The sequence below is a fragment of the Bombina bombina genome, chromosome 5 (assembly GCF_027579735.1).
Source record: "Bombina bombina isolate aBomBom1 chromosome 5, aBomBom1.pri, whole genome shotgun sequence".
In the NCBI taxonomy this organism is placed as follows: domain Eukaryota; kingdom Metazoa; phylum Chordata; class Amphibia; order Anura; family Bombinatoridae; genus Bombina; species Bombina bombina.
In genome coordinates this window covers 272,505,707-272,525,920 of record NC_069503.1, presented here as the reverse complement: position 1 = coordinate 272,525,920, position 20,214 = coordinate 272,505,707, and the positions used below count along the sequence as shown (strand labels likewise).

Below are 20,214 nucleotides of genomic sequence, written 5' to 3'. Positions count from 1 at the left end.
ATCCCGGAGAGTGGGCTCTCCTCCTGAAGTGTTCTACAGGATAACCCTCAGGTGGGGGTCCGGAGTTGGATCTGATGGCATCTCGTCAAAACGCCAAGCTTCTAAAGTATGGTTCAAGGTCAATAGATCCTCAGGCTGCCCTGATAGATGCTCTGGCAGTCCCTTGGGATTTTGGGCTATCTTTCTTGTTTCCTCCGTTTGCTCTCCTTCCACGAGTCATTGCTTGTATCAAGCAGGAGAGAGCATCTGTGATTCTAATAGCTCCTGCCTGGCCTCGCAGGATCTGGTTTGTGGATCTGGTGAAGATGTCATCTCTTCCACCTTGGAGGTTTCCTCTGAGAAAAGACCTTCTAATTCAGGGTCAATTCCTCTATCCAAATCTAGATTTTCTGAAGCCGACTGCTTGGAGATTGAACACCTAGTCCTGTCAAGACGTGGTTTTTCGGAGGCAGTCATTGATTCTATGCTTCAGACTCATAAACCTTTTACTCGTAGGATTTACCATAAGATATGACATAATTAAATTTTTTTGGTATAAAGCTAAAGGTTTTTCTTGGAGTCAGGTGAGGATTCCCCGAATTTTATCTTTTCTTCAGGATGGCCTGGAGAAAGGGTTGTCAGTCAGTACTCTGAAAGGTCAGATTTCTGCTCTGTCTATCCTTTTGCACAAACATCTGGCAGAATTACCAGATGGTCAAGCTTTTGTTCAGGCCCTGGTCAGAATCAGGTCTGTGTTTAAACCTGTTACTTCTCCTTGGAGCCTTAACCTAGTTCTTAAAGCTTTGCAGCAGGCTCTGTTTGAGCCGATGCATGTTGTTGATATAAAATTATCTTGTAAGGTTTTGTTTCTCCTTGCTATTTCTTCCGCTCGCAGAGTTTCTGAGCTTTCAGCTCTGCAGTGTGATTCCCCGTACCTTATTTTTCATGCAGATAAGGCGGTCCTTCGTACTAAACTGTGGTTTCTTCCTAAGGTGGTGTCGAATCAAAACATTAATTAGGAAATTGTTGTTCCTTTTTGTCCTATTCCTCCTTCTCATAAGGAACGTATTTTGCATAACTTACAATCTACTAAAGATTTTCGTCAATCCTCTGCCCTGTTTGTTTTCTCTGGAAAGCGTAAGGGTCAGAAAGCCACTTCAACTTCTCTTTCCCTCTGGTTAAGAAGTATAATTCCTTTTGCTTATGAGACTGCTGGACAGCAGCCTCCTGAGAGAATTACGGCTTATTCCACTAGGGCTGTGTTCTTATCTTGGGCTTTCAAAAAAATGAAGCTTCTTTGGAGCAAGGTGACAACTTGGTCTACAAATTTGATACTTTGGCCTCGGCTGGGGCCTCTTTTGGGAGAAAGGTTCTTCAAGCGGTGGTGCCTTCTGTTTAGGTCCTCCTGCCTTGTTCTCCCTCCCTGTTCATTCTGTGTACTCTAGCTTGGGTATTGGTTCCCACTAGTAATTGGAATGATGTTGTGGACTCTCCATGTCATAGGAGAGAAAACTAAATTTATGCTTACCTGATCAATTTATTTCCGGGCATGGAGAGTCCACGACCCCGCCCTCTTTTTCATTATAATTTGGCAGGTTTTTTCAGTAAACCTCAGGCACCTTTTCTTCTTGTATATTTATTTACTTGGCGAATAAATTATTCTATTCTAGTCAATATACTACTGATCTATAATATACATGACTTGTAGCCATGATAACACAGGTAAATGTATATCCAGATGGAGTGAGTCTCCTTTACAACATGAATAGAACCATAAAGAACAGGCACAACTTCATCCTTTTCAACTCATGTAATCAGTCACTTCCTGTGTGTCATCATTATATATGTATTCAAAAATAAACAAACATTGTAAAAGTGTGGAGTTGTCCTAAGATCCAAAGTCTGTGGTTGCATACATTTTCTCTTTGTTCCTTATAATGGGCTAGATTACCAAATATGGCTTCTGCAAAAGTGATATTTGTGATCAATTTAGAAATACCAGCGCACGCATATGTGTGCTGGTATCACAAGTGAGGTGCAATGCATTCGGCTCGCGTTTGCATTACACGGAATCATTGCGCTCACCAAAATATATATGTATATAAGCATATACATATATATTTACTGGGAACACACAGTCCCCATAGACAGCAATGTAAAGGTAATTTTTATTGCCAACTTTAGCTCCCAAAAAACTGCGTAGTGCAGTTTAAAATAAATAAATAAAAATAAAATCTTTTATTTTTTTTAGGGGACCTTATGTTATTTTGGGGGCAATTGGGATGCATTTAAAACAATTATCCAGAGGTCTGACCTCTGGTTAATTTTTTTGAGCTCTAATTGCCACTTGTTAAATGCCGTTAAATGCGATTAATTAGTGCTCCATTTGTAATCTAGCCCAATATGTGTACTAACTAATAAGAATAATGGGAAATAGGACTAGGTAGGAGAGAAATAAACACACCAAGTTACCTGTCTGAGTGTGCTGGCATACCTGTGTCACTGACCTCCTTTTCCTTCCTTCTCAACTCCCTTATTTCAGTCCATGAACTCCTTATATAGTAGTATGAGTCAAGCTTATCTTTAACAGTAAATGTTTTTTTGTTGTTGTTTTTTCATGGAACAATAATATTCAATTAAGACGAGAACCTTTTGTAAACTAGAGGGATCCATCTTTCTCTTAGCTTTAGCCAGACGTTGTTTGACTGAACTGCGCTGTGGAATCTGTTGGCGCTCTACAAATGCCTTATAATAATAATAACACTAGCTGTCTCTGGCTTCTACAAAAGCCTTGCGTTAAGAGATGTAGCAGCACAGGAGACCTATTCCCAAATCAAATCCCAACAGGGAACAAAGACTTCAGATCTTAGGATAACTCCACACTTTTACAGTTTTGTTTGTTTATTTTTAAATATTTTCTATTCAGATTGAGTTCTATTTATATTTTACTATAGCTTTGGTGGGTTGTTTTTTTGATAGGTTATGGGATTAGGTTAATTTTTGAGGGTTAATTAATTTTACTTTGCATCAATGATAAAACAGTGAACAAATAAAGATGGACTAGTAGAAGGCATGGAATGACTAAAGGAAAATTAACTAGAGGAGGACACACCAAGAAAAATGTTTAAAGCATAGAATGTTTTATCCAGGATAACCTGCAGAAGCATTTAAAGGGATAATACAGTCCAAATTAAACTTTCATGATTCAGATAGGGCATGTCATTTTAAACAACTTTCTAATTTACTTTTATCATTAAATTTGCTTTGTTCTCTTTGTTTTCTTAGTTGAAAGCTAAACCTAGGTAGGCTCATATGCCAATTCCTAAGCCCTTGAAGGCAGCCTCTGCATTTGAAAGTTTTTCACAGCTACAGGGCGTTAGCTCATGTGTTTTATATAGATAACATTGTGCTCATGCACGTGAAGTTATTTAGGAGTCAGCACTAATTGCCTGAAATGCTAGTCTGTCAAAAGATCTGAGATAAGGAGGCAGTCAGCAAAAGCTTAGATACAAGGTAAATACAGAGGTAAAAAGTTTATTTTTTATCACAGTCATAGTTATGCAAAACTGGGGAATGGTAAATAAAGGGATTATCTATCTTTTTAAACAATAACATTTTTGGTGTTTACTATCCCTTTAAAGAACATATTTAGAATGCTAAAGAAGCCTGTAAGAAATTATATCAGCAGCCTTCTATATATAGCACAACTATACAAGAACCTAAAAGTGCATAGCAAGCAGTGACGTTCGGTGAAGTCAGAGGCTGGTGAGGCATTGTGCAGTCAAAAGTGTAAGCAGTGCGGTGTCTGGGTGGGTGGAGCCTGGAGCTGGCTTGAGCCTGGTTATCATAAATGCAGGGGCCGCCACTAGAAATTTTTGGGCACCTTACTATAACATGCATAGAGGCCCCCATATATATGTTTGTGTTACTAATATTTTTTAATGAGCGAGACAGGGAGACGGAGGGGGAAGACAGAGAGGAGAAAGGGAGAGAGATAGACGGGGAGAGAGAGATAGACGGGGAGAGAGAGATAGACGGGGAGAGAGAGATAGACGGGGAGAGAGAGATAGACGGGGAGAGAGAGATAGACGGGGAGAGAGAGAGAGACGGGGAGAGAGAGAGAGACGGGGAGAGAGAGATAGACGGGGAGAGAGAGATAGACGGGGAGAGAGAGATAGACGGGGAGAGAGAGATAGACGGGGAGAGAGAGATAGACGGGGAGAGAGAGATAGACGGGGAGAGAGAGATAGACGGGGAGAGAGAGATAGACGGGGAGAGAGAGACGGAGAGAGAGAGAGACGGAGAGAGAGAGAGACGGAGAGAGAGAGAGACGGAGAGAGAGAGAGACGGAGAGAGAGAGAGACGGGGAGAGAGAGAGAGACGGGGAGAGAGAGAGACGGGGAGAGAGAGAGAGACGGGGAGAGAGAGAGACGGGGAGAGAGAGAGATGGGGAGAGAGAGAGAGAGACGGGGAGAGAGAGAGAGACGGGGAGAGAGAGACGGGGAGAGACGGGGAGAGAGAGACGGGGAGAGAGAGAGAGAGACGGGGAGAGAGAGAGATGGGGAGAGAGAGAGAGAGACGGGGAGAGAGAGAGAGACGGGGAGAGAGAGACGGGGAGAGACGGGGAGAGAGAGACGGGGAGAGAGAGAGAGAGACGGGGAGAGAGACGAGGAGAGAGAGACGGGGGGAGAGAGAGAGAGACGGGGAGAGAGAGAGACACACAGAGGGGAGAGACACAGAGGGGGGAGAAGGAAAGACACAGAGGGGGGAGACAGAGGCGGGAGACAGAGGGGGGAGACAGAGGGGGGAGACAGAGGGGGGAGACAGAGGAGAGAGGAGACAGAGGAGAGAGGAGACAGAAAGACAACTGACTCATTTTCCACTTGGGGAAGGAAACCCTGTGAAGGTGTTAAAGGATAGTATGATACCTAGTATGCTGCAACCCCTACTTAGCTTAATTTGGGCCCGCTCTGCAGAGTTTCTTCCCCATACCAAAGCCTCCACTTCCACTGCGGTCTTACACCCGGGATAGATATTTTCTCTGCTGGCGTGGTACGGTACCTACTCACCCTGATGGCTGACGTCTCTCTCTCTCTGTGAAATAGAGGGTGAGAAAAGACCGCACAGGCAGAGGGAAGGGAACAGAGAATGTAGATTAGAATGAAGGTTAGCAACAGCCCACAGACTGAAAACTCTTTCGTTTCGCCGCAGACTCTTTGCCTCCTGACTCTAGGCACCTACTTACAATTGCTGCACATGTCTGCAGTGCAGCTACTAGTGTCGAGTACTACTGACACAGCGCTCATACCGGCCCCAGCCCTCCACCGCTGTCGCCTGCCGCACAAATGTGAAAGCACCCCCCAACAAAAACAAAGTTTATTCACCAGCACTTCCAGAATACAACATAAAATTAATAAATTGAAAAAAAGTCTTAAGCCATTGCGTATGCGGCCTTGTGACTGTGTGCATTGTATTATGTTCTTACCAGTACAGTAGGGCAGCGCAGCAGGATCAACTCCAGGCAGCAGCTGATCGAAGAGTCTTCTTCAGTGCAGCAAGTCAAGACGACTTCGTCCAGGCTCTGACAGGTCACTATCAGGAGGCAGCAGTCTCTTCCTCCCACCAGTACCGTTCTGTCAATGCTGCTCCCTTGCGCATGCGCAGGGAGCCAATCAACACTGCTCATGGTGCTGTCAATCACCAGGAGAACATGACCATCTCTGATTGGCTCCCTTGCTAGGAGGCATTAAGAGGGATGCCTTCTATTGGTCTCAATTTTGTGACCAAAAGCTGGTGCTCCAGCACAGCTTTTCCTATGACCCATGTAGTGCTATGGAGAGAAGCGGTCCTGTACCTGCCTCTCCATAGCGTTACATGGGAGGGGAAAAAATTGTGAATTTTAATTTTTTTGGCAATATTTTTTATTTATTAAAATGTAATTAAACTTTGCCTCATATGGCAGGGGAGGCCCTGCCTCCTATGACTGCACGTCCCTGCAAGTATATTCTTTTCCAGTAAAAAGCTATATTATCTATTGTCTATTATATAGGCAGATGCCGTGTAGTGTAATGTACTATGTTTAAGATGTGTTTTATTTGCATTAAAAAAAAAAAGAATGTAACACGTATAGTTAAACAAAGATCTTAAAATGCACAGCTGTTGGTGCTTTGTGTAATGTATTACATATCTGACTCATTATTGACAGTACTTCGTTGAACTGAAAGCCATTCTTTCCCCACAGGAGATTTTATGATGATGGAGCAATTGTTTTAGGTGAGGAAGCAAATATGCTTGCCGGCATGCTGCTTGGACTCAATGCAATTGATTTCAGGTAATTAGAGCACTGTGCATTTCCCTTGTCTGTTTAGAGCCCTTCTAAAGCTGATATCGCTAATAATGCTTCTGTCTGTATTAGCTAAAATAGCTTTTATTTATATTTTAAATTATTGAAAAAGTCTTACCGCTAGAAAATAGTATTTTTATGTTAAAGTAACATAAAAATGCAAATGGAAAATGCTCAGAAGGGGTTAGTTATATGCAAGCAACAATCCAATATTAACCTCTTCGCTACCGGAAGTTCAGAGAAGAATTTATCCAAAATACCAGAGAATTTTTAGTATTTTCTCAGTCACTCAATTTAAACAGAAATAGAGCCTTTTTTTTTTTTTTTTTTTTTTTTTTTAATTTACCTGTAAAAACTATAATTTTTTTAAGTAGACAACCCAAGTTATTGATCTAGGACCATTTTGGTATATTTCATGCCATCATTTCACCGGAAAATGCAATTATATATATAAAAAAAAAAACTTTTTCACAAACTTTGGGTTTCTCACTGAAATTATTTACATACCGCTTGTGCAACCATAATGCAAATTATTGTAAAAGCTTCTCTGGGATCCCCTTTGTTCAGAAATAGCAGACATATATGGCTTTGCCATTGGTTTTTGGTAATTAGAATACCGCTGATTACAGCACCACACTTATATTATTTCCGGCAGTGAAGGGGTTAATTAATCAGGTAGCTTGTAAGGTATATTTTAGCTGTAGTGTAGAGATTACCCTCCCACCTGACACATCCCACTTCCTGATCCCTCCTAAACAGCTCTTTTCCCTCCCTCATCCACACTGGTCACCACCATCTTAGGTACTGGCAGACAGTCTGCCAGTATGCAGTTTAGTTTTTTTTTTATTCTTATTATTTTTTTCTTTTCTGCAATTTAGTAATCATCATTCAACCCTCCCACCTCCCTGATTCCCTTAAATAGCTCTTTTTTTCCTCCCTCCACTAATTGCGGCCATCTTTAGTACTGGTATCTGTCTGCCAGTACTTTTTTTTCTGTAGTGTAGTGGTCTCCCCCACTCCAGTGATGGTTAGCTAGAGCCCCCCACCCCACTTTTTTTCTGTAGTGTAGCCATCACTTTATTTCCCATTTTTTCCTGCAGTGTAGAGCCCATCCAATTCCCCCCTCCACACGCCATTGTGCCGTCCACCTGACTCCTGTTATCCCTCCCACACCTCCCGACTGCACCAGCAGATGATTGTTACAGATGGTGACAAACAGTGTCACCGTCTGTAACGATCTAGCATCTCCCTTCATATGGAACCAGAGCATCGATTGTGCTCCGGTTACATATGCGTGAAGGTGCCTGCTGCTCAGGAACTTCAGCTGAGCTCTCGGTTGTAACTTTACAGCTGAGACCACTGGAGCTTCCTGCAGCTCTGACATATATATATGTTATGCTGTACGATGAGCTTTGTACCGCATGACGTGTATATATATATATATATATGTCCAATTTGGTAAAGGGGTAAATTATCTAAGCAAAGCTCAGTTCCAGAGCAGACATGCACTACTAGGACCTAATGGAACACGACTGATGAACCAGTGACATTAGGCGTATGTGTGCAGTCATGAATCACCAGGTAGCACTCAGTAGTGCATAGCTGTTCTGGACCCTACTTTAATGATGTGTTTAACACCTTTACAGGGGTTAAACACATAGTTATATGCAAGCAACATTTCAATAATGTAACATCCAAAAGTATAAGTCCACCATCCATTTGTTAAAAACTAATAAAATATTGTAATCAGTTGATACTTATTGTTCAGTGCATTATTTAACACAGAGAAATTTTCAAAACTGTTGTGACACTATATATTTAATTTAAGATTAATAACCTACCATAGTTGTATTTGTCTTTAGAGGACAAACAATTAAAATGAATTATATTAGTGTGGACCTGTTAGTGCATCTACTAGAGCACCTGCTAGGGCCTTTGCAGAAATACCTTTTGTAATCAAACCGATGAAGCTTAGTGAAGCAGTTTGATTACAAGTCATTTTGCTGAGTGAAAAGCTTTATCAGTTCAAAATTGCAGTTAAGTTGAAGATTTCCACGTGGGCAGTGCCGTACAGTACAAAGCACACTGAAGAGGTTTTCTGAAACTCATTTTCATTCCGGGCACGACCTGGTAGACCTAATGTGACCAGCAGAAGACCAGTATATTAAGCTAACATTATTTAGGAATAGGACCGCATTGCACCCATAACTTAAGCATATCTGAACCAGAAACATCCTACCCTAGTAAGAAGGACAAAAGTGAGGTATTCATGGTAGAATAGTGATCGCTAAACCAGTACTTCATCAAAAAAGCAGGTCTAAATATATTGCAGAGGAAATGGCAGCATGAGAGGTTAACACCACAGTGTGTAAAACCTGCAATTGAATAAGGTGCAGGAAATATCCAGGTGTAGGGTTGCCTGGTTAAAGTGTAGTTATTATTGTGCAAGTCACCAACTCCAAAATAGGCAAAAGAGAAGTACCAGAGATTTCTGCAGACAATGCCACCTTATGGCTTAATGTTATTTGGAAGAGGAAAACAATCGCAAACACACATTGAAGCAGTGTGATAAGTACTTGAAGTCCAAAGATGAGCAATGAGAGCTAATTTGCATGACTTTCCCTACATAATCACTGGACCTTGTCCTCAACCCCACTGAACATATTTTGGGAATAGTGAAAAACTGAGAAACTGAAACACACTATGAAATTTGTATACATTCTTGTGAAGTGCTAGAATAATTCAGAATGAAATATTCTGCATAAAGTTGTAGAATCAATGCGGCAAACGATGATCATACCAAATATTCAGAAATATTTTGTTTTAACAAACATGTATTATACAAAAAAAAATATCTATATATTTTCTTAGTGGAAATAATCAAAATAATTTGTTTTGCTAGAGAAATACTTTATTATTTGATTGTATGTGATGTATGTGTGTAAATATATATATATATATATATATATACATTATATGTGTTTTAAATCGATTATGAAAACAAGTCTGCTTGCCTGGGATTTAATTTCCCAATTTCTAATTGTTTCTGCATGTTCCTTACAGTTTTTGCCTTAAAGGAGAGGGCTTAGATGGGAATTTTCCTGCTGTCATAGACTACACGCCTTATTTGAAGTTTACACAAAGGTAATTGTATGTGTGTTTAATAGTGAACTGATTTGTGATGCAATTGATTGTTGAATATTTATCATGAAATGTTAAAGGGATAGTAAACACCAAAAATGTTATTGTTTAAAATGATAGATAATACCTTTATTTACCATTCCCCAGTTTTGCATAGCCAACACTGTTATAGAAATATACTTGTTACCTCTGTAAATACCTTGTATCTAAGCTTCTGCAGACTGCCTCCTTATCTCAGATCTTTTGACTGACTTGCATTTCAGGCAATTAGTGCTGACTCTTAATAACTCCACATGCATGAGCACAATGTTATTTATATGAAACACATGAACTAACGCCCTCTAGCTGTGAAAACCTGTTAAATGCATTCAGATAAGAGGCGGCCTTCAAGGGCTTACAAATTATCATATGAGCCTACCTAGGATTAAACTAAGAATACCAAGATTATAAAGCAAATTTGATGATAAAAGTAAATTAGAAAATTGTTTAAAATTATATGCCCTATCTAAATCATGAAAGTTTAATTTGGACATTACTATCCCTTTAACCACTTTTTAATTTCAGACCAGTAGATGGACTTAGATAAGCTTCTAAAATTCACAAGGTTCAACAGATCTCTTGATGCACATATGAAGCACTTAAAGGGACAGTCAAGTCCAAAAAAACTTTTATGTTTCAAACAGGGCATGTAATTTTAAACAACTTTCCAATTTACTTTTATCACCAATTTTCCTTTGTTCTCTTGGTATTCTTAGTTGAAAGCTAAACCTAGGAGGTTCATATGCTAATTTCTTAGACCTTGAAGGCTGCCTCTAATCTAAATGCATTTTGATAGTTTTTCACCACTAGAGGGCATTAGTTCACGTGTTTCATATAGATAACATTGAGCTCATGCACGTGAATTTACCATGGAGTCAGCTCTGATTGGCTAAAATGCAAGTCTGTCAAAAGAACTGAAAAAAGGGGGCAGTCTGCTGAGGCTTAGATACAAGGTAATTACAGAGGTAAAACGTGTATAATTATAACTGTGTTGGTTATGCAAAACTGGGGAATTGGTAATTAAGGGATTATCTATCTTTTAAAACAACAACAATTCTGGGTGTTGACTGTCCCTTTAAGCTAAGCGTTGGCCACGAAGGGTTGTTACCACCTGTACATAGGTCAACAGGTTTTGTTTGATATACCATTACACATTCTGGGACTATGTCACTCTTTATCCATTTTTAAGCCATGTTTAATCAGTTATTTTCTTGCTAATTTTATTCTGCAAATTTTACATTTGTTGCATACATTAAACTTTATTTGGAGGCAAAAACATACTTTTTACCTTGTTTTTGTTGTAAACTACAAATATATTTTGATATTATATGGTCATATAATACTGTTTAAGTAGAGCAGAATAGCATATGATCAACACATCATGTAAACTGAGCAGAACTTAGCTATTGACAGATATGGCAAAACAACATTTGTCATTACAAAGATAGATTCCCAAACACCAGGAGAAGCAGAAGCAGACATAATTATGGAGGCAAATTTAAGTCAACATACACATGAGTAAGCAAGAAAGATTTTGAAGCAAGTCTTTGGGTCAGATAGCAGATTTAAATGGACATTAAAGGAAAATAAAACAGTATGAACTAACATACGTTTCTAAATATATAATGCAGCCAAAGCTTACCTGCAAAAAAGTTTCTGTTTTAACCCACATTAACCCCTTTAATTCAAGCATAGTTTTGTTTGCAGCAACATTTCCATATATGGAAGGTGCTATCCAGGCCATAGCTTCTGCAGAATGCACTCGTGAACGGTAGGGGGCAGAGTCACATGACACCTGACAAAAGCAGAGCACAGTATAATGCTAAAGCTTTCACAAAGCAGGTGACATTATCCCCATGGAAACAAGCAAGCCTCTTGGCAACAAACAATAGCAGTACCTGCTGTCCATCCTCAACCCCTCCTTGATTGCACACTTTGTTATATGATAGCACAAGTTTTGGACTAGGACACTGATAAGGTGGTGGTGCAGGCTAAACTTGGCAACACTAAAGTGTAAGTCATTTTACAGATTTTTGGAATTTTTTTAAAATACTTAGAAGCTTTTTTTCACACACTTATTTTACCTCATTTGACCCTTTTATAAAATGCACATAACTCAAAATGTTTTATGGCACTTTAACCACAGGACATGTCTATTGTTTTGCTCTGAAATTACACCTCAGCCAATCCTAAAGAGTTTTAAATCAGATTAACATCTTCTTGCTACAATTGTTTTTCTTTCATTAAATGGGGAGAGTCCACGAGCCATCACGTGTGGGAATATTCCCCTCCTGACCATTAAGAGGAGGCAAAAGATACCCCAATACACCAAAGCTTTAAATCCCTCCCACTTCCCATTATCCTGCATCATTTTCTTTCGCCTCCTTGATGAGGAGTGAAGTGAAAGTGAAGTGCAAGATCTACTCACCATTTCAAAGGGGATCCTCTAACCTCTGAGGCCCAAATCCATCTCACGGTAACCTTTTGTTCAGGGGGGCAGACAAGGAGTTATCAGCCAAGCAGTGAAAGGTCTTTTCTCATTGAGAAATGTTGCAGACCTCCCAGGTGAAATGTGGACATGTTAACCAATCCCCTGGTCTCTACTGAGCTGCTCCTTGGGGATCCACAGCCCTCCCCAGGGGAAATGTGAACTCGTTCACCAATCCCCTGGGTTGTAGATGCTGTAACTAATTCAGATCCTTGGCATCATGCTCACACAGCTTAGGATGGGCTTTTCTGCTGGAAACAAGTTGCTGCAGGTGAGGCCATCCCAGTGGAATGAGGTGCTGATTAGTAAGTACCTACACCTTACAAGCCCACGGGTCATTATGTGTACCTTTTTCACATAGTCTGGTCATGTATATTATACATAATACACCTTATCCTAGCAGCTTTTAGCACTTTTGAAAAACTTTGTTTTTCGAGGTTACTGTTGCTTTAAATTTAGTGCGGTCGGCTTAGCGCAATCAGATTTCCCTTCTAATCCACTATCAGACTGAACTCGGCCAGTAGTCTTCTTATCCCGGCGTCAAGCCGGAATGATAGGGAATATCCCAGAGCAGAGAAAGTTTGTAAGACGAGGTAAGCGGCACTCACCACAGGCAGGATGGTCTTCGGCGGCAACAGGCAGGGTATCAGAGAAAGGCAGGCAGGGTTTGGCAACAGTAAAGCAGTCCAAAGGTAAACCACTAGAACAGTCAGACAGGCAGAGTTTGGCAACTGTGAAGCAGTCCAAGGGTAAACCACTAGAATGGTCAGACTGGCAGGGTTTGGCAACAGAGAGGCAATCCAGAACAATAGGGGTTAAACAAGCAGAGTGGTCAGACAAGCAGAGTTCAGCAATGGTATATCAATCCAGCAATTTAGGGGTTAACTGGCAGAGTAGTCAGGTAAGCAGAGTTTGGCAACATTATATCAATCCAGCAATATAGGGGATATCAGGCAGAGTAGTCAGACAAGCAGTGTTCAGCAACGGTATATCAATCCAGCAATTTAGGGTATAACAGGCAGAGTAGTCAGACAGGCAGGGTTCAACAACAATATATCAATCGGAGTAGAAACGATATATCACACCCAGGAGCACACAAAGTAACACCTATACTTGGGCAGTGATAGATCGTTTTTAAACACTTACATAGGCGCAAGATTCGCGCCACAGGCGTCCGGACCGGCATCAGAGAGGCTAGAGTGGCGCAGCGTGACAGGAACAAACAAACAAAAACATACAGACAACACACACACACGCAACACTTTTGTAATAACAATAGTTGCATCAGTAATGAGAACTGGGGAAAACACTGAAATAACACAGAATGCTCCCCTTGCCCTTTGGGATAGATAAGAATGGACACAGAGCACTGCTGGTGTTGGATATAGAGTTCTACCTGCTATCTGTGCCTCACCACTTCTAAGTCCCTACAAGACAAGTGACCAGTCTTAACACTGAGAGCTGAGCTGGCAGACATGCTGTGTGCACACTGCCCTTCCATTGTCACTTCCATGGCTCCCTATCTCAGCACAGCCGTCTCCCAACCTGTTACCTTGCTCCTTCAGGCTCTTCTCAGCTGGCCATGCTGGAGTTGTGGTATTTGTGGGTTCTACAGTTCAGCATCCAAATAGTGCTATACATGGGCAGTATCACATAAGGTAATATGGTCAAGTTCTTTTAGTACTAGGTCCACACAACATGACAAACTGTAAAGTTTTCTTTTTTTCTTTTTTTAAAAGGGGGCATTTTTTTATTATTTATTAGGTGCCAAACATTATGATGAATGAAAAAATATGTTGCTGCACAAGCAATCCACAAACTAACACCCATCAGTTTAATTAGAAAATGTTTTATCCAGCCAATCAGCAACCTGGATAAGGTATACATTTTTTTTAACATTGTGAAAAGCCAAACTCTCCTTTTTTTTTTTTTCTTCCTTTTCTTTTGAGGTTTAATTCAAGGCATTCAAACAATATGAGAAAATAAGAAAGAAAATATTGAAGGCATACACACCTTATGAGTCAATAAAAATAATAATAATACAATACATGCCTATATAATAAGAATAGTAGTGTACCTGTACCATGCCAATCAGTCTATATACCCTCAAAATGGCACATGAGGCATAAGGGCCACTTTTGGAACTCTTAGTAAAATGAGAATTGTAAAGCTACAGAAGGTAATTTCAAATAATGGAGACCACGCTTAGGTCTCAAATGGTGAACCTATTTTTTTGTTTTATTTATATATATATATATATATATATATATATATATATATATTCTTATGTGAAATATTCAGAAACTATGTTGGTTGTATATCAGAGAGCGCCTAATTGAAGGCTAAGGGAAATGGGTTTGGGAAATACCGTGTATGTCTATATTTCAAATATGATTAATTCTCATATGTGTATGTATGTATTCCGGAATACTGTATTGAAATATATACAAATTTATTTCCTCATACAATTGATTAAAACATATGATTGAAACATACAGTTAAAAACATGGATCCATGTAAAAGTATACAATTATAATAGGTTACAATCTTGGTTCATAAAAGACAAAAAATTAAAAGACAAAAAAATTAACATAATAATTCCTAAACTCTCCTCTTAAAAATCTCTAAAAATTCTTACAATATTGTTTAAAACATAGTGTTTAAAACATATGATTTGGGTATGGTCCGTTGTGGTCCCTAACCGGTTAGGGTGATTCGATATTTTCAAAAACAGTTTCTAGTCTTTTATTTGGTGTGACTTCATCAGTAAAATGTGAAGCAAAATATGTGAAACAAAAAATTCTTTAGGTGTTGTAATAGTGATGAAAAAATATTGAAAAAGATTCTAAAAAATTATTTTAAACGTAAAGTCCAATGTTTAAATATGAGGTGAAATCAAAAAGTAAAAAATAATAGTAAAGTTCTTCCGTGTTTTAAATCCAAAATGGTGATTTTGGTGATTGTGAGATACCAAATGTGTGAAAAAATGTGGAAAAAATTAAATGATGAATTAAATCCAAATCCTTTTCAAATAATAAGTCTGTGTTTAAAGTGAGTGTGGAAAATTATAGTTGGTGTGAATCTTCCTTCTCCTTAACAAACGGTTTGTTGTTGGTGTATTGATTCTAGTGTATTCGGTCTGTTATAAAAGACTCTATCCTTATCAAACCTGTAAACAACAAAATAACATAGTGCAATAATGCTACAAATGTAATGGAAAGAATGAAAATCTGCTCACCAATGACTGTCAACGCGTTTCGGCCTCTCAGTTAGGCCTTTCTCAAGACTATAGTTTCTGGTGAGTTATGGTGGCTATTTATGGCGCTTTGTGCCAATCAGAGGGTCGTGATTTTGGCGCCAAAAAACGCTATTCAAGCGTGACCCGGAAGTGGTATTCCTACTTCTCTTTCCGTTTTTTTAAGGCTCTTGTTTCTGTGTGTTTTCCTATTTGCCCCCTTCATCTTAGTGTTATGTCAGTTTGTTATTGTTATCAGTGAACTTAGTACTAGTGTCTATATAGAAATCTGCTTTTCTTCTTACCCTTAGCGAACCGGATGTTTGCACCTATACGGAAAACCGGAAGTGACGTCATTGCGTATTGCGTCACTTCCGGTATGTTCGTTGTTTACAAACATACTCGTTTCCATGCCGATACTTCCGGTGTTTTGGTTCGTATTGTGAATGGCCTATGGTGCATAGTCTGCATAAGTTCCCTGTCTTGTATGTTTATAAGGATGTCTCCTAAGAGTTCTGTTCCTTATTCCTTGCGATATTTTTGGGTTTGTGGAATGTTGAAAGGAAAATTTTGAATGCTGAAAGGAAAATTTTTGGAAAGAGGTTACGATGAAGAGACTCTTAATCAAAACATTGAAGAAGTGAGACAAAAAGATAGGAAAGATCTCCTAATATACAAATCAAAAAAAGCAAACATCAACCTCGAAGAAGATCAACTCACTATTCCCTTCATTACAGAGTTTAGCGAAAACAGACGAACTGTGGAAAGAATCATAGAAAAGCACTGGCCACTTTTAAGAAATGATGAGGTGATAGGAGATAAACTAACAACTCGACCTGTTTTTATATATAAGAAAACAGAGAATCTGAGAAGTAAACTATCACCCAGCATACCTAGAAAAATAATAAACAAAACCAAAGATGTGTTTGGTAAAGAAATTAAAGGTTTTTTTCCCTGCTTGACCTGTAAAGCCTGCATAAGAGGTATCAAGACGAAAGAATTTACCTCATTTAACACAAAGGTCAAATATAAGATTAATGACCTGATAAGATGTACCAGCAAAGGAGTCATTTATTTGATATGGTGCAGTTGTGGACTTCAATATATAGGACAAACATCCAGAATCCTTAAAGATAGAATTAGGGAACACCTATTGAAGGTCAAACACAAAAGCACCGAGACTGCACTTTACAAACATTTTACGAATCACCATCAGGGAAACAAAAAAGATTTCCATTACACAGGGGTACAATTAGTAAAACCAAATTGGAGAGGAGGGGATTACGAAAAAAGTCTATTTACTGCCGAATCAAGATGGATTTTTGATATCGATAGTCTATACCCTAGGGGCTTAAATAACAGAGAAGACCTCTCGCATCTACTAAATCTGAAATAACAACCTATATAATCTTGTATAAGATGACACATAGCCATTCAGCATGTATTTTCATACTAGCTCCTAAAGCTGTTTGTCACCAAAAACTTCATTACCCATACAGTATTAGTAAATAACAAAACAAAGTAGTATTCTCCCACCACTCTTTGGGTGTATACATAACCTGAATAGAGATACAATTGTAGGTGTCCTAGATCCAAAAATAGAGAAGTCTTATCGGGAAGTTCCTAATTTATATGAACGATATCCCAAAAATAATAGGACAATAGATAATAAGAGATATCCCTCTCCATGGAGTTTAAAAAATTACACAAATTAGTGGACCAGTACACCTAGGTGCCATCACCACAGATAGAATATATCCATACCGTTCTAACATAGAATAATGTAATAAGGTTAGAGCATTAATCACCACACAACCAGGATCCAGTCTTTTCAGCGACTATTATATTATTTGTAGGGATTATATTGTTATTCATGACAGAACCCATAATAACTTATTAACTTATTATTGTATTTTATCGATTTTATTAAGTAGATTTTATTCCTTTTATTTTTTATATTTTTTATTTTTTATGATAGAATAATTTATCCTAAGAACCATCTATTAACAGCAATAGTACTAGATACCCAAATTAGCAATTTTATTGTTTAGATAAATCCGGATATAACATTCCACAAACCCAAAAATATCGCAAGGAATAAGGAACAGAACTCTTAGGAGACATCCTTATAAACATACAAGACAGGGAACTTATGCAGACTATGCACCATAGGCCATTCACAATACGAACCAAAACACCGGAAGTATCGGCATGGAAACGAGTATGTTTGTAAACAACGAACATACCGGAAGTGACGCAATACGCAATGACGTCACTTCCGGTTTTCCGTATAGGTGCAAACATCCGGTTCGCTAAGGGTAAGAAGAAAAGCAGATTTCTATATAGACACTAGTACTAAGTTCACTGATAACAATAACAAACTGACATAACACTAAGATGAAGGGGGCAAATAGGAAAACACACAGAAACAAGAGCCTTAAAAAACGGAAAGAGAAGTAGGAATACCACTTCCGGGTCACGCTTGAATAGCGTTTTTGGCGCCAAAATCACGACCCTCTGATTGGCACAAAGCGCCATAAATAGCCACCATAACTCACCAGAAACTATAGTCTTGAGAAAGGCCTAACTGAGAGGCCGAAACGTGTTGACAGTCATTGGTGAGCAGATTTTCATTCTTTCCATTACATTTGTAGCATTATTGCACTATGTTATTTTGTTGTTTACAGGTTTGATAAGGATAGAGTCTTTTATAACAGAACGAATACCCTAGAATCAATACACCAACAACAAACCGTTTGTTAAGGAGAAGGAAGATTGACACCAACTATAATTTTCCACACTCACTTTAAACACAGACTTATTATTTGAAAAGGATTTGGATTTAATTCATCATTTAATTTTTTCCACATTTTTTCACACATTTGGTATCTCACAATCACCAAAATCACCATTTTGGATTTAAAACACGGAAGAACTTTACTATTATTTTTTACTTTTTGATTTTTGATTTCACCTCATATTTAAACATTGTACTTTACGTTTAAAAGCATTTTTTAGAATCTTTTTCAATATTTTTTCATCACTATTACAACACCTAAAGAATTTTTTGTTTTTTGTTTCACATTTTTTGCTTCACATTTTACTGATGAAGTCACACCAAATAAAAGACTAGAAACTGTTTTTGAAAATATCGAATCACCCTAACCGGTTAGGGATCACAACGGACCATACCCAAATCATATGTTTTAAACACTATGTTTTAAACAATATTGTAAGAATTTTTAGAGATTTTTAAGAGGAGAGTTTAGGAATTATTATGTTAATTTTTTGTCTTTTAATTTTTTGTCTTTTATGAACCAAGATTGTAACCTATTATAATTGTATACTTTTACATGGATCCATGTTTTTAACTGTATGTTTCAATCATATGTTTTAATCAATTGTATGAGGAAATAAATTTGTATATATTTCAATACAGTATTCCGGAATACATACATACACATATGAGAATTAATCATATTTGAAATATAGACATACACGGTATTTCCCAAACCCATTTCCCTTAGCCTTCAATTAGGCGCTCTCTGATATACAACCAACATATCTTTACCACTTCTAGGGGCAGCTAGGTACCCCATTTATCACTAAGCATTACTGGGATACTATGAGCGCTGAGAGATACCATTGATATAAATATTCAGAAACTACTCTTATAAACCTTCTATATATAACAGATAAACTAAACTAGATTTCTTCTATAAGGTACGACGAGTCCACGGATTTATCCTTTACTTGTGGGATATTATCCTCCTGCTAACAGGAAGTGGCAAAGAGCACCACAGCAGAGCTGTCTATATAGCTCCTCCCTTAGCTCCACCCCCAGTCATTCTCTTTGCCTACTCTAAGTACTAGGAAGGGTAAAGTGAAAGAGGTGATAAAATATTAGTTTTTAATTTCTTCAAGCAAGAGTTTTTTTTGTTTTAAATGGTACCAGTGTGTACTATTTACTCTCAGGCAGCAGATAGATGAAGACTTCTGCCTGGAGGATGATAATCTTAGCATTTGTAACTAAGATCCAGTGCTGTTCCCACAGAGGCTGATGAGTACAAGAAACTTCAGTGTAAGGAACCTTTTCATTCTATACAGCAGTGAGGTATGTTCAGTCATTTTTTCTGGAGAGACTGTGGTATTTCAGAAAGGCTGACCGTATCCCCATGAGGGTAAGGGTAAGCAGTAATCCTAAGAGCTAATAAGAAGGGCATTACTAAGCTTGCATAAGGGGCTAATTACAAAAATGGTTGACACTGAGTTGTGAATGTTTGTGGGCAAACGTTTTATGAACTGGGAGTGCTAACGTTTTCTGGGCTATAATGTTTTTTGGGCAACTTTGAGGGTACACTTGGCTTATTTTTGGGTCTCAGAACCCACATGGCTAGTTTAAAACCACTCTGGTGCGGTTCTTTGAGGCTGTAGAAACATCAAGTGAGATGGGCGGGGCCTATTTTCGCGCCTCAGATGCACAGTTATTTTCACTCAGCAAGCAGCAAGCTGTAACTCCTGAGGGCCTTAGTGGATGTTTTGGGCCAAATCGAAGCTTTAACCCCATATTTACTATCCCTGAGGGCAGGTAGTGTTTTTTTCCGGATTTAGGTCTAATTTCAATCCGGTTTGCACATTAAAGGGTTAAATGTTAAATTTCCTTGTGGGGCAATCTTAACTACATATATTGTGTCTGCTTGCAAAAATTTGAAAAATTTGGTGCATTTTAAAGCAGTTTTGCAGAACGTGTATGCTTTTTTTTTTTTCTTAAAGGCACAGTACCGTTTTTTAAGATTGTTATTTTTTTCACTGAATAAAGTGTTTTCATGCTTGTTTGTAGTCATTACTAGCCTGTTCAACATGTCTGACATTGAGGAAAGTCAATGTTCAATATGTTTAGAAGCCATTGTGGAACCTCCACTTAGAATGTGTCCCTCATGCAATAAATTACAAAGTACATATTTTAGCTACTAAAAGTATGTTGCAGGA

At 38.6% G+C, this 20,214-nt stretch overlaps 1 protein-coding gene across 1 annotated transcript in view; it reads left to right on the top strand.

The window, feature by feature from the left end:
- Positions 1–20,214, top strand: part of RUNDC3B (RUN domain containing 3B) — an 848,400-nt gene that overhangs the window by 479,225 nt on the left and 348,961 nt on the right. The window contains 2 exon segments of the mRNA XM_053713995.1: positions 6,221–6,310; positions 9,386–9,466. Of these exon segments, the coding sequence (XP_053569970.1) occupies positions 6,221–6,310; positions 9,386–9,466 (171 nt within the window).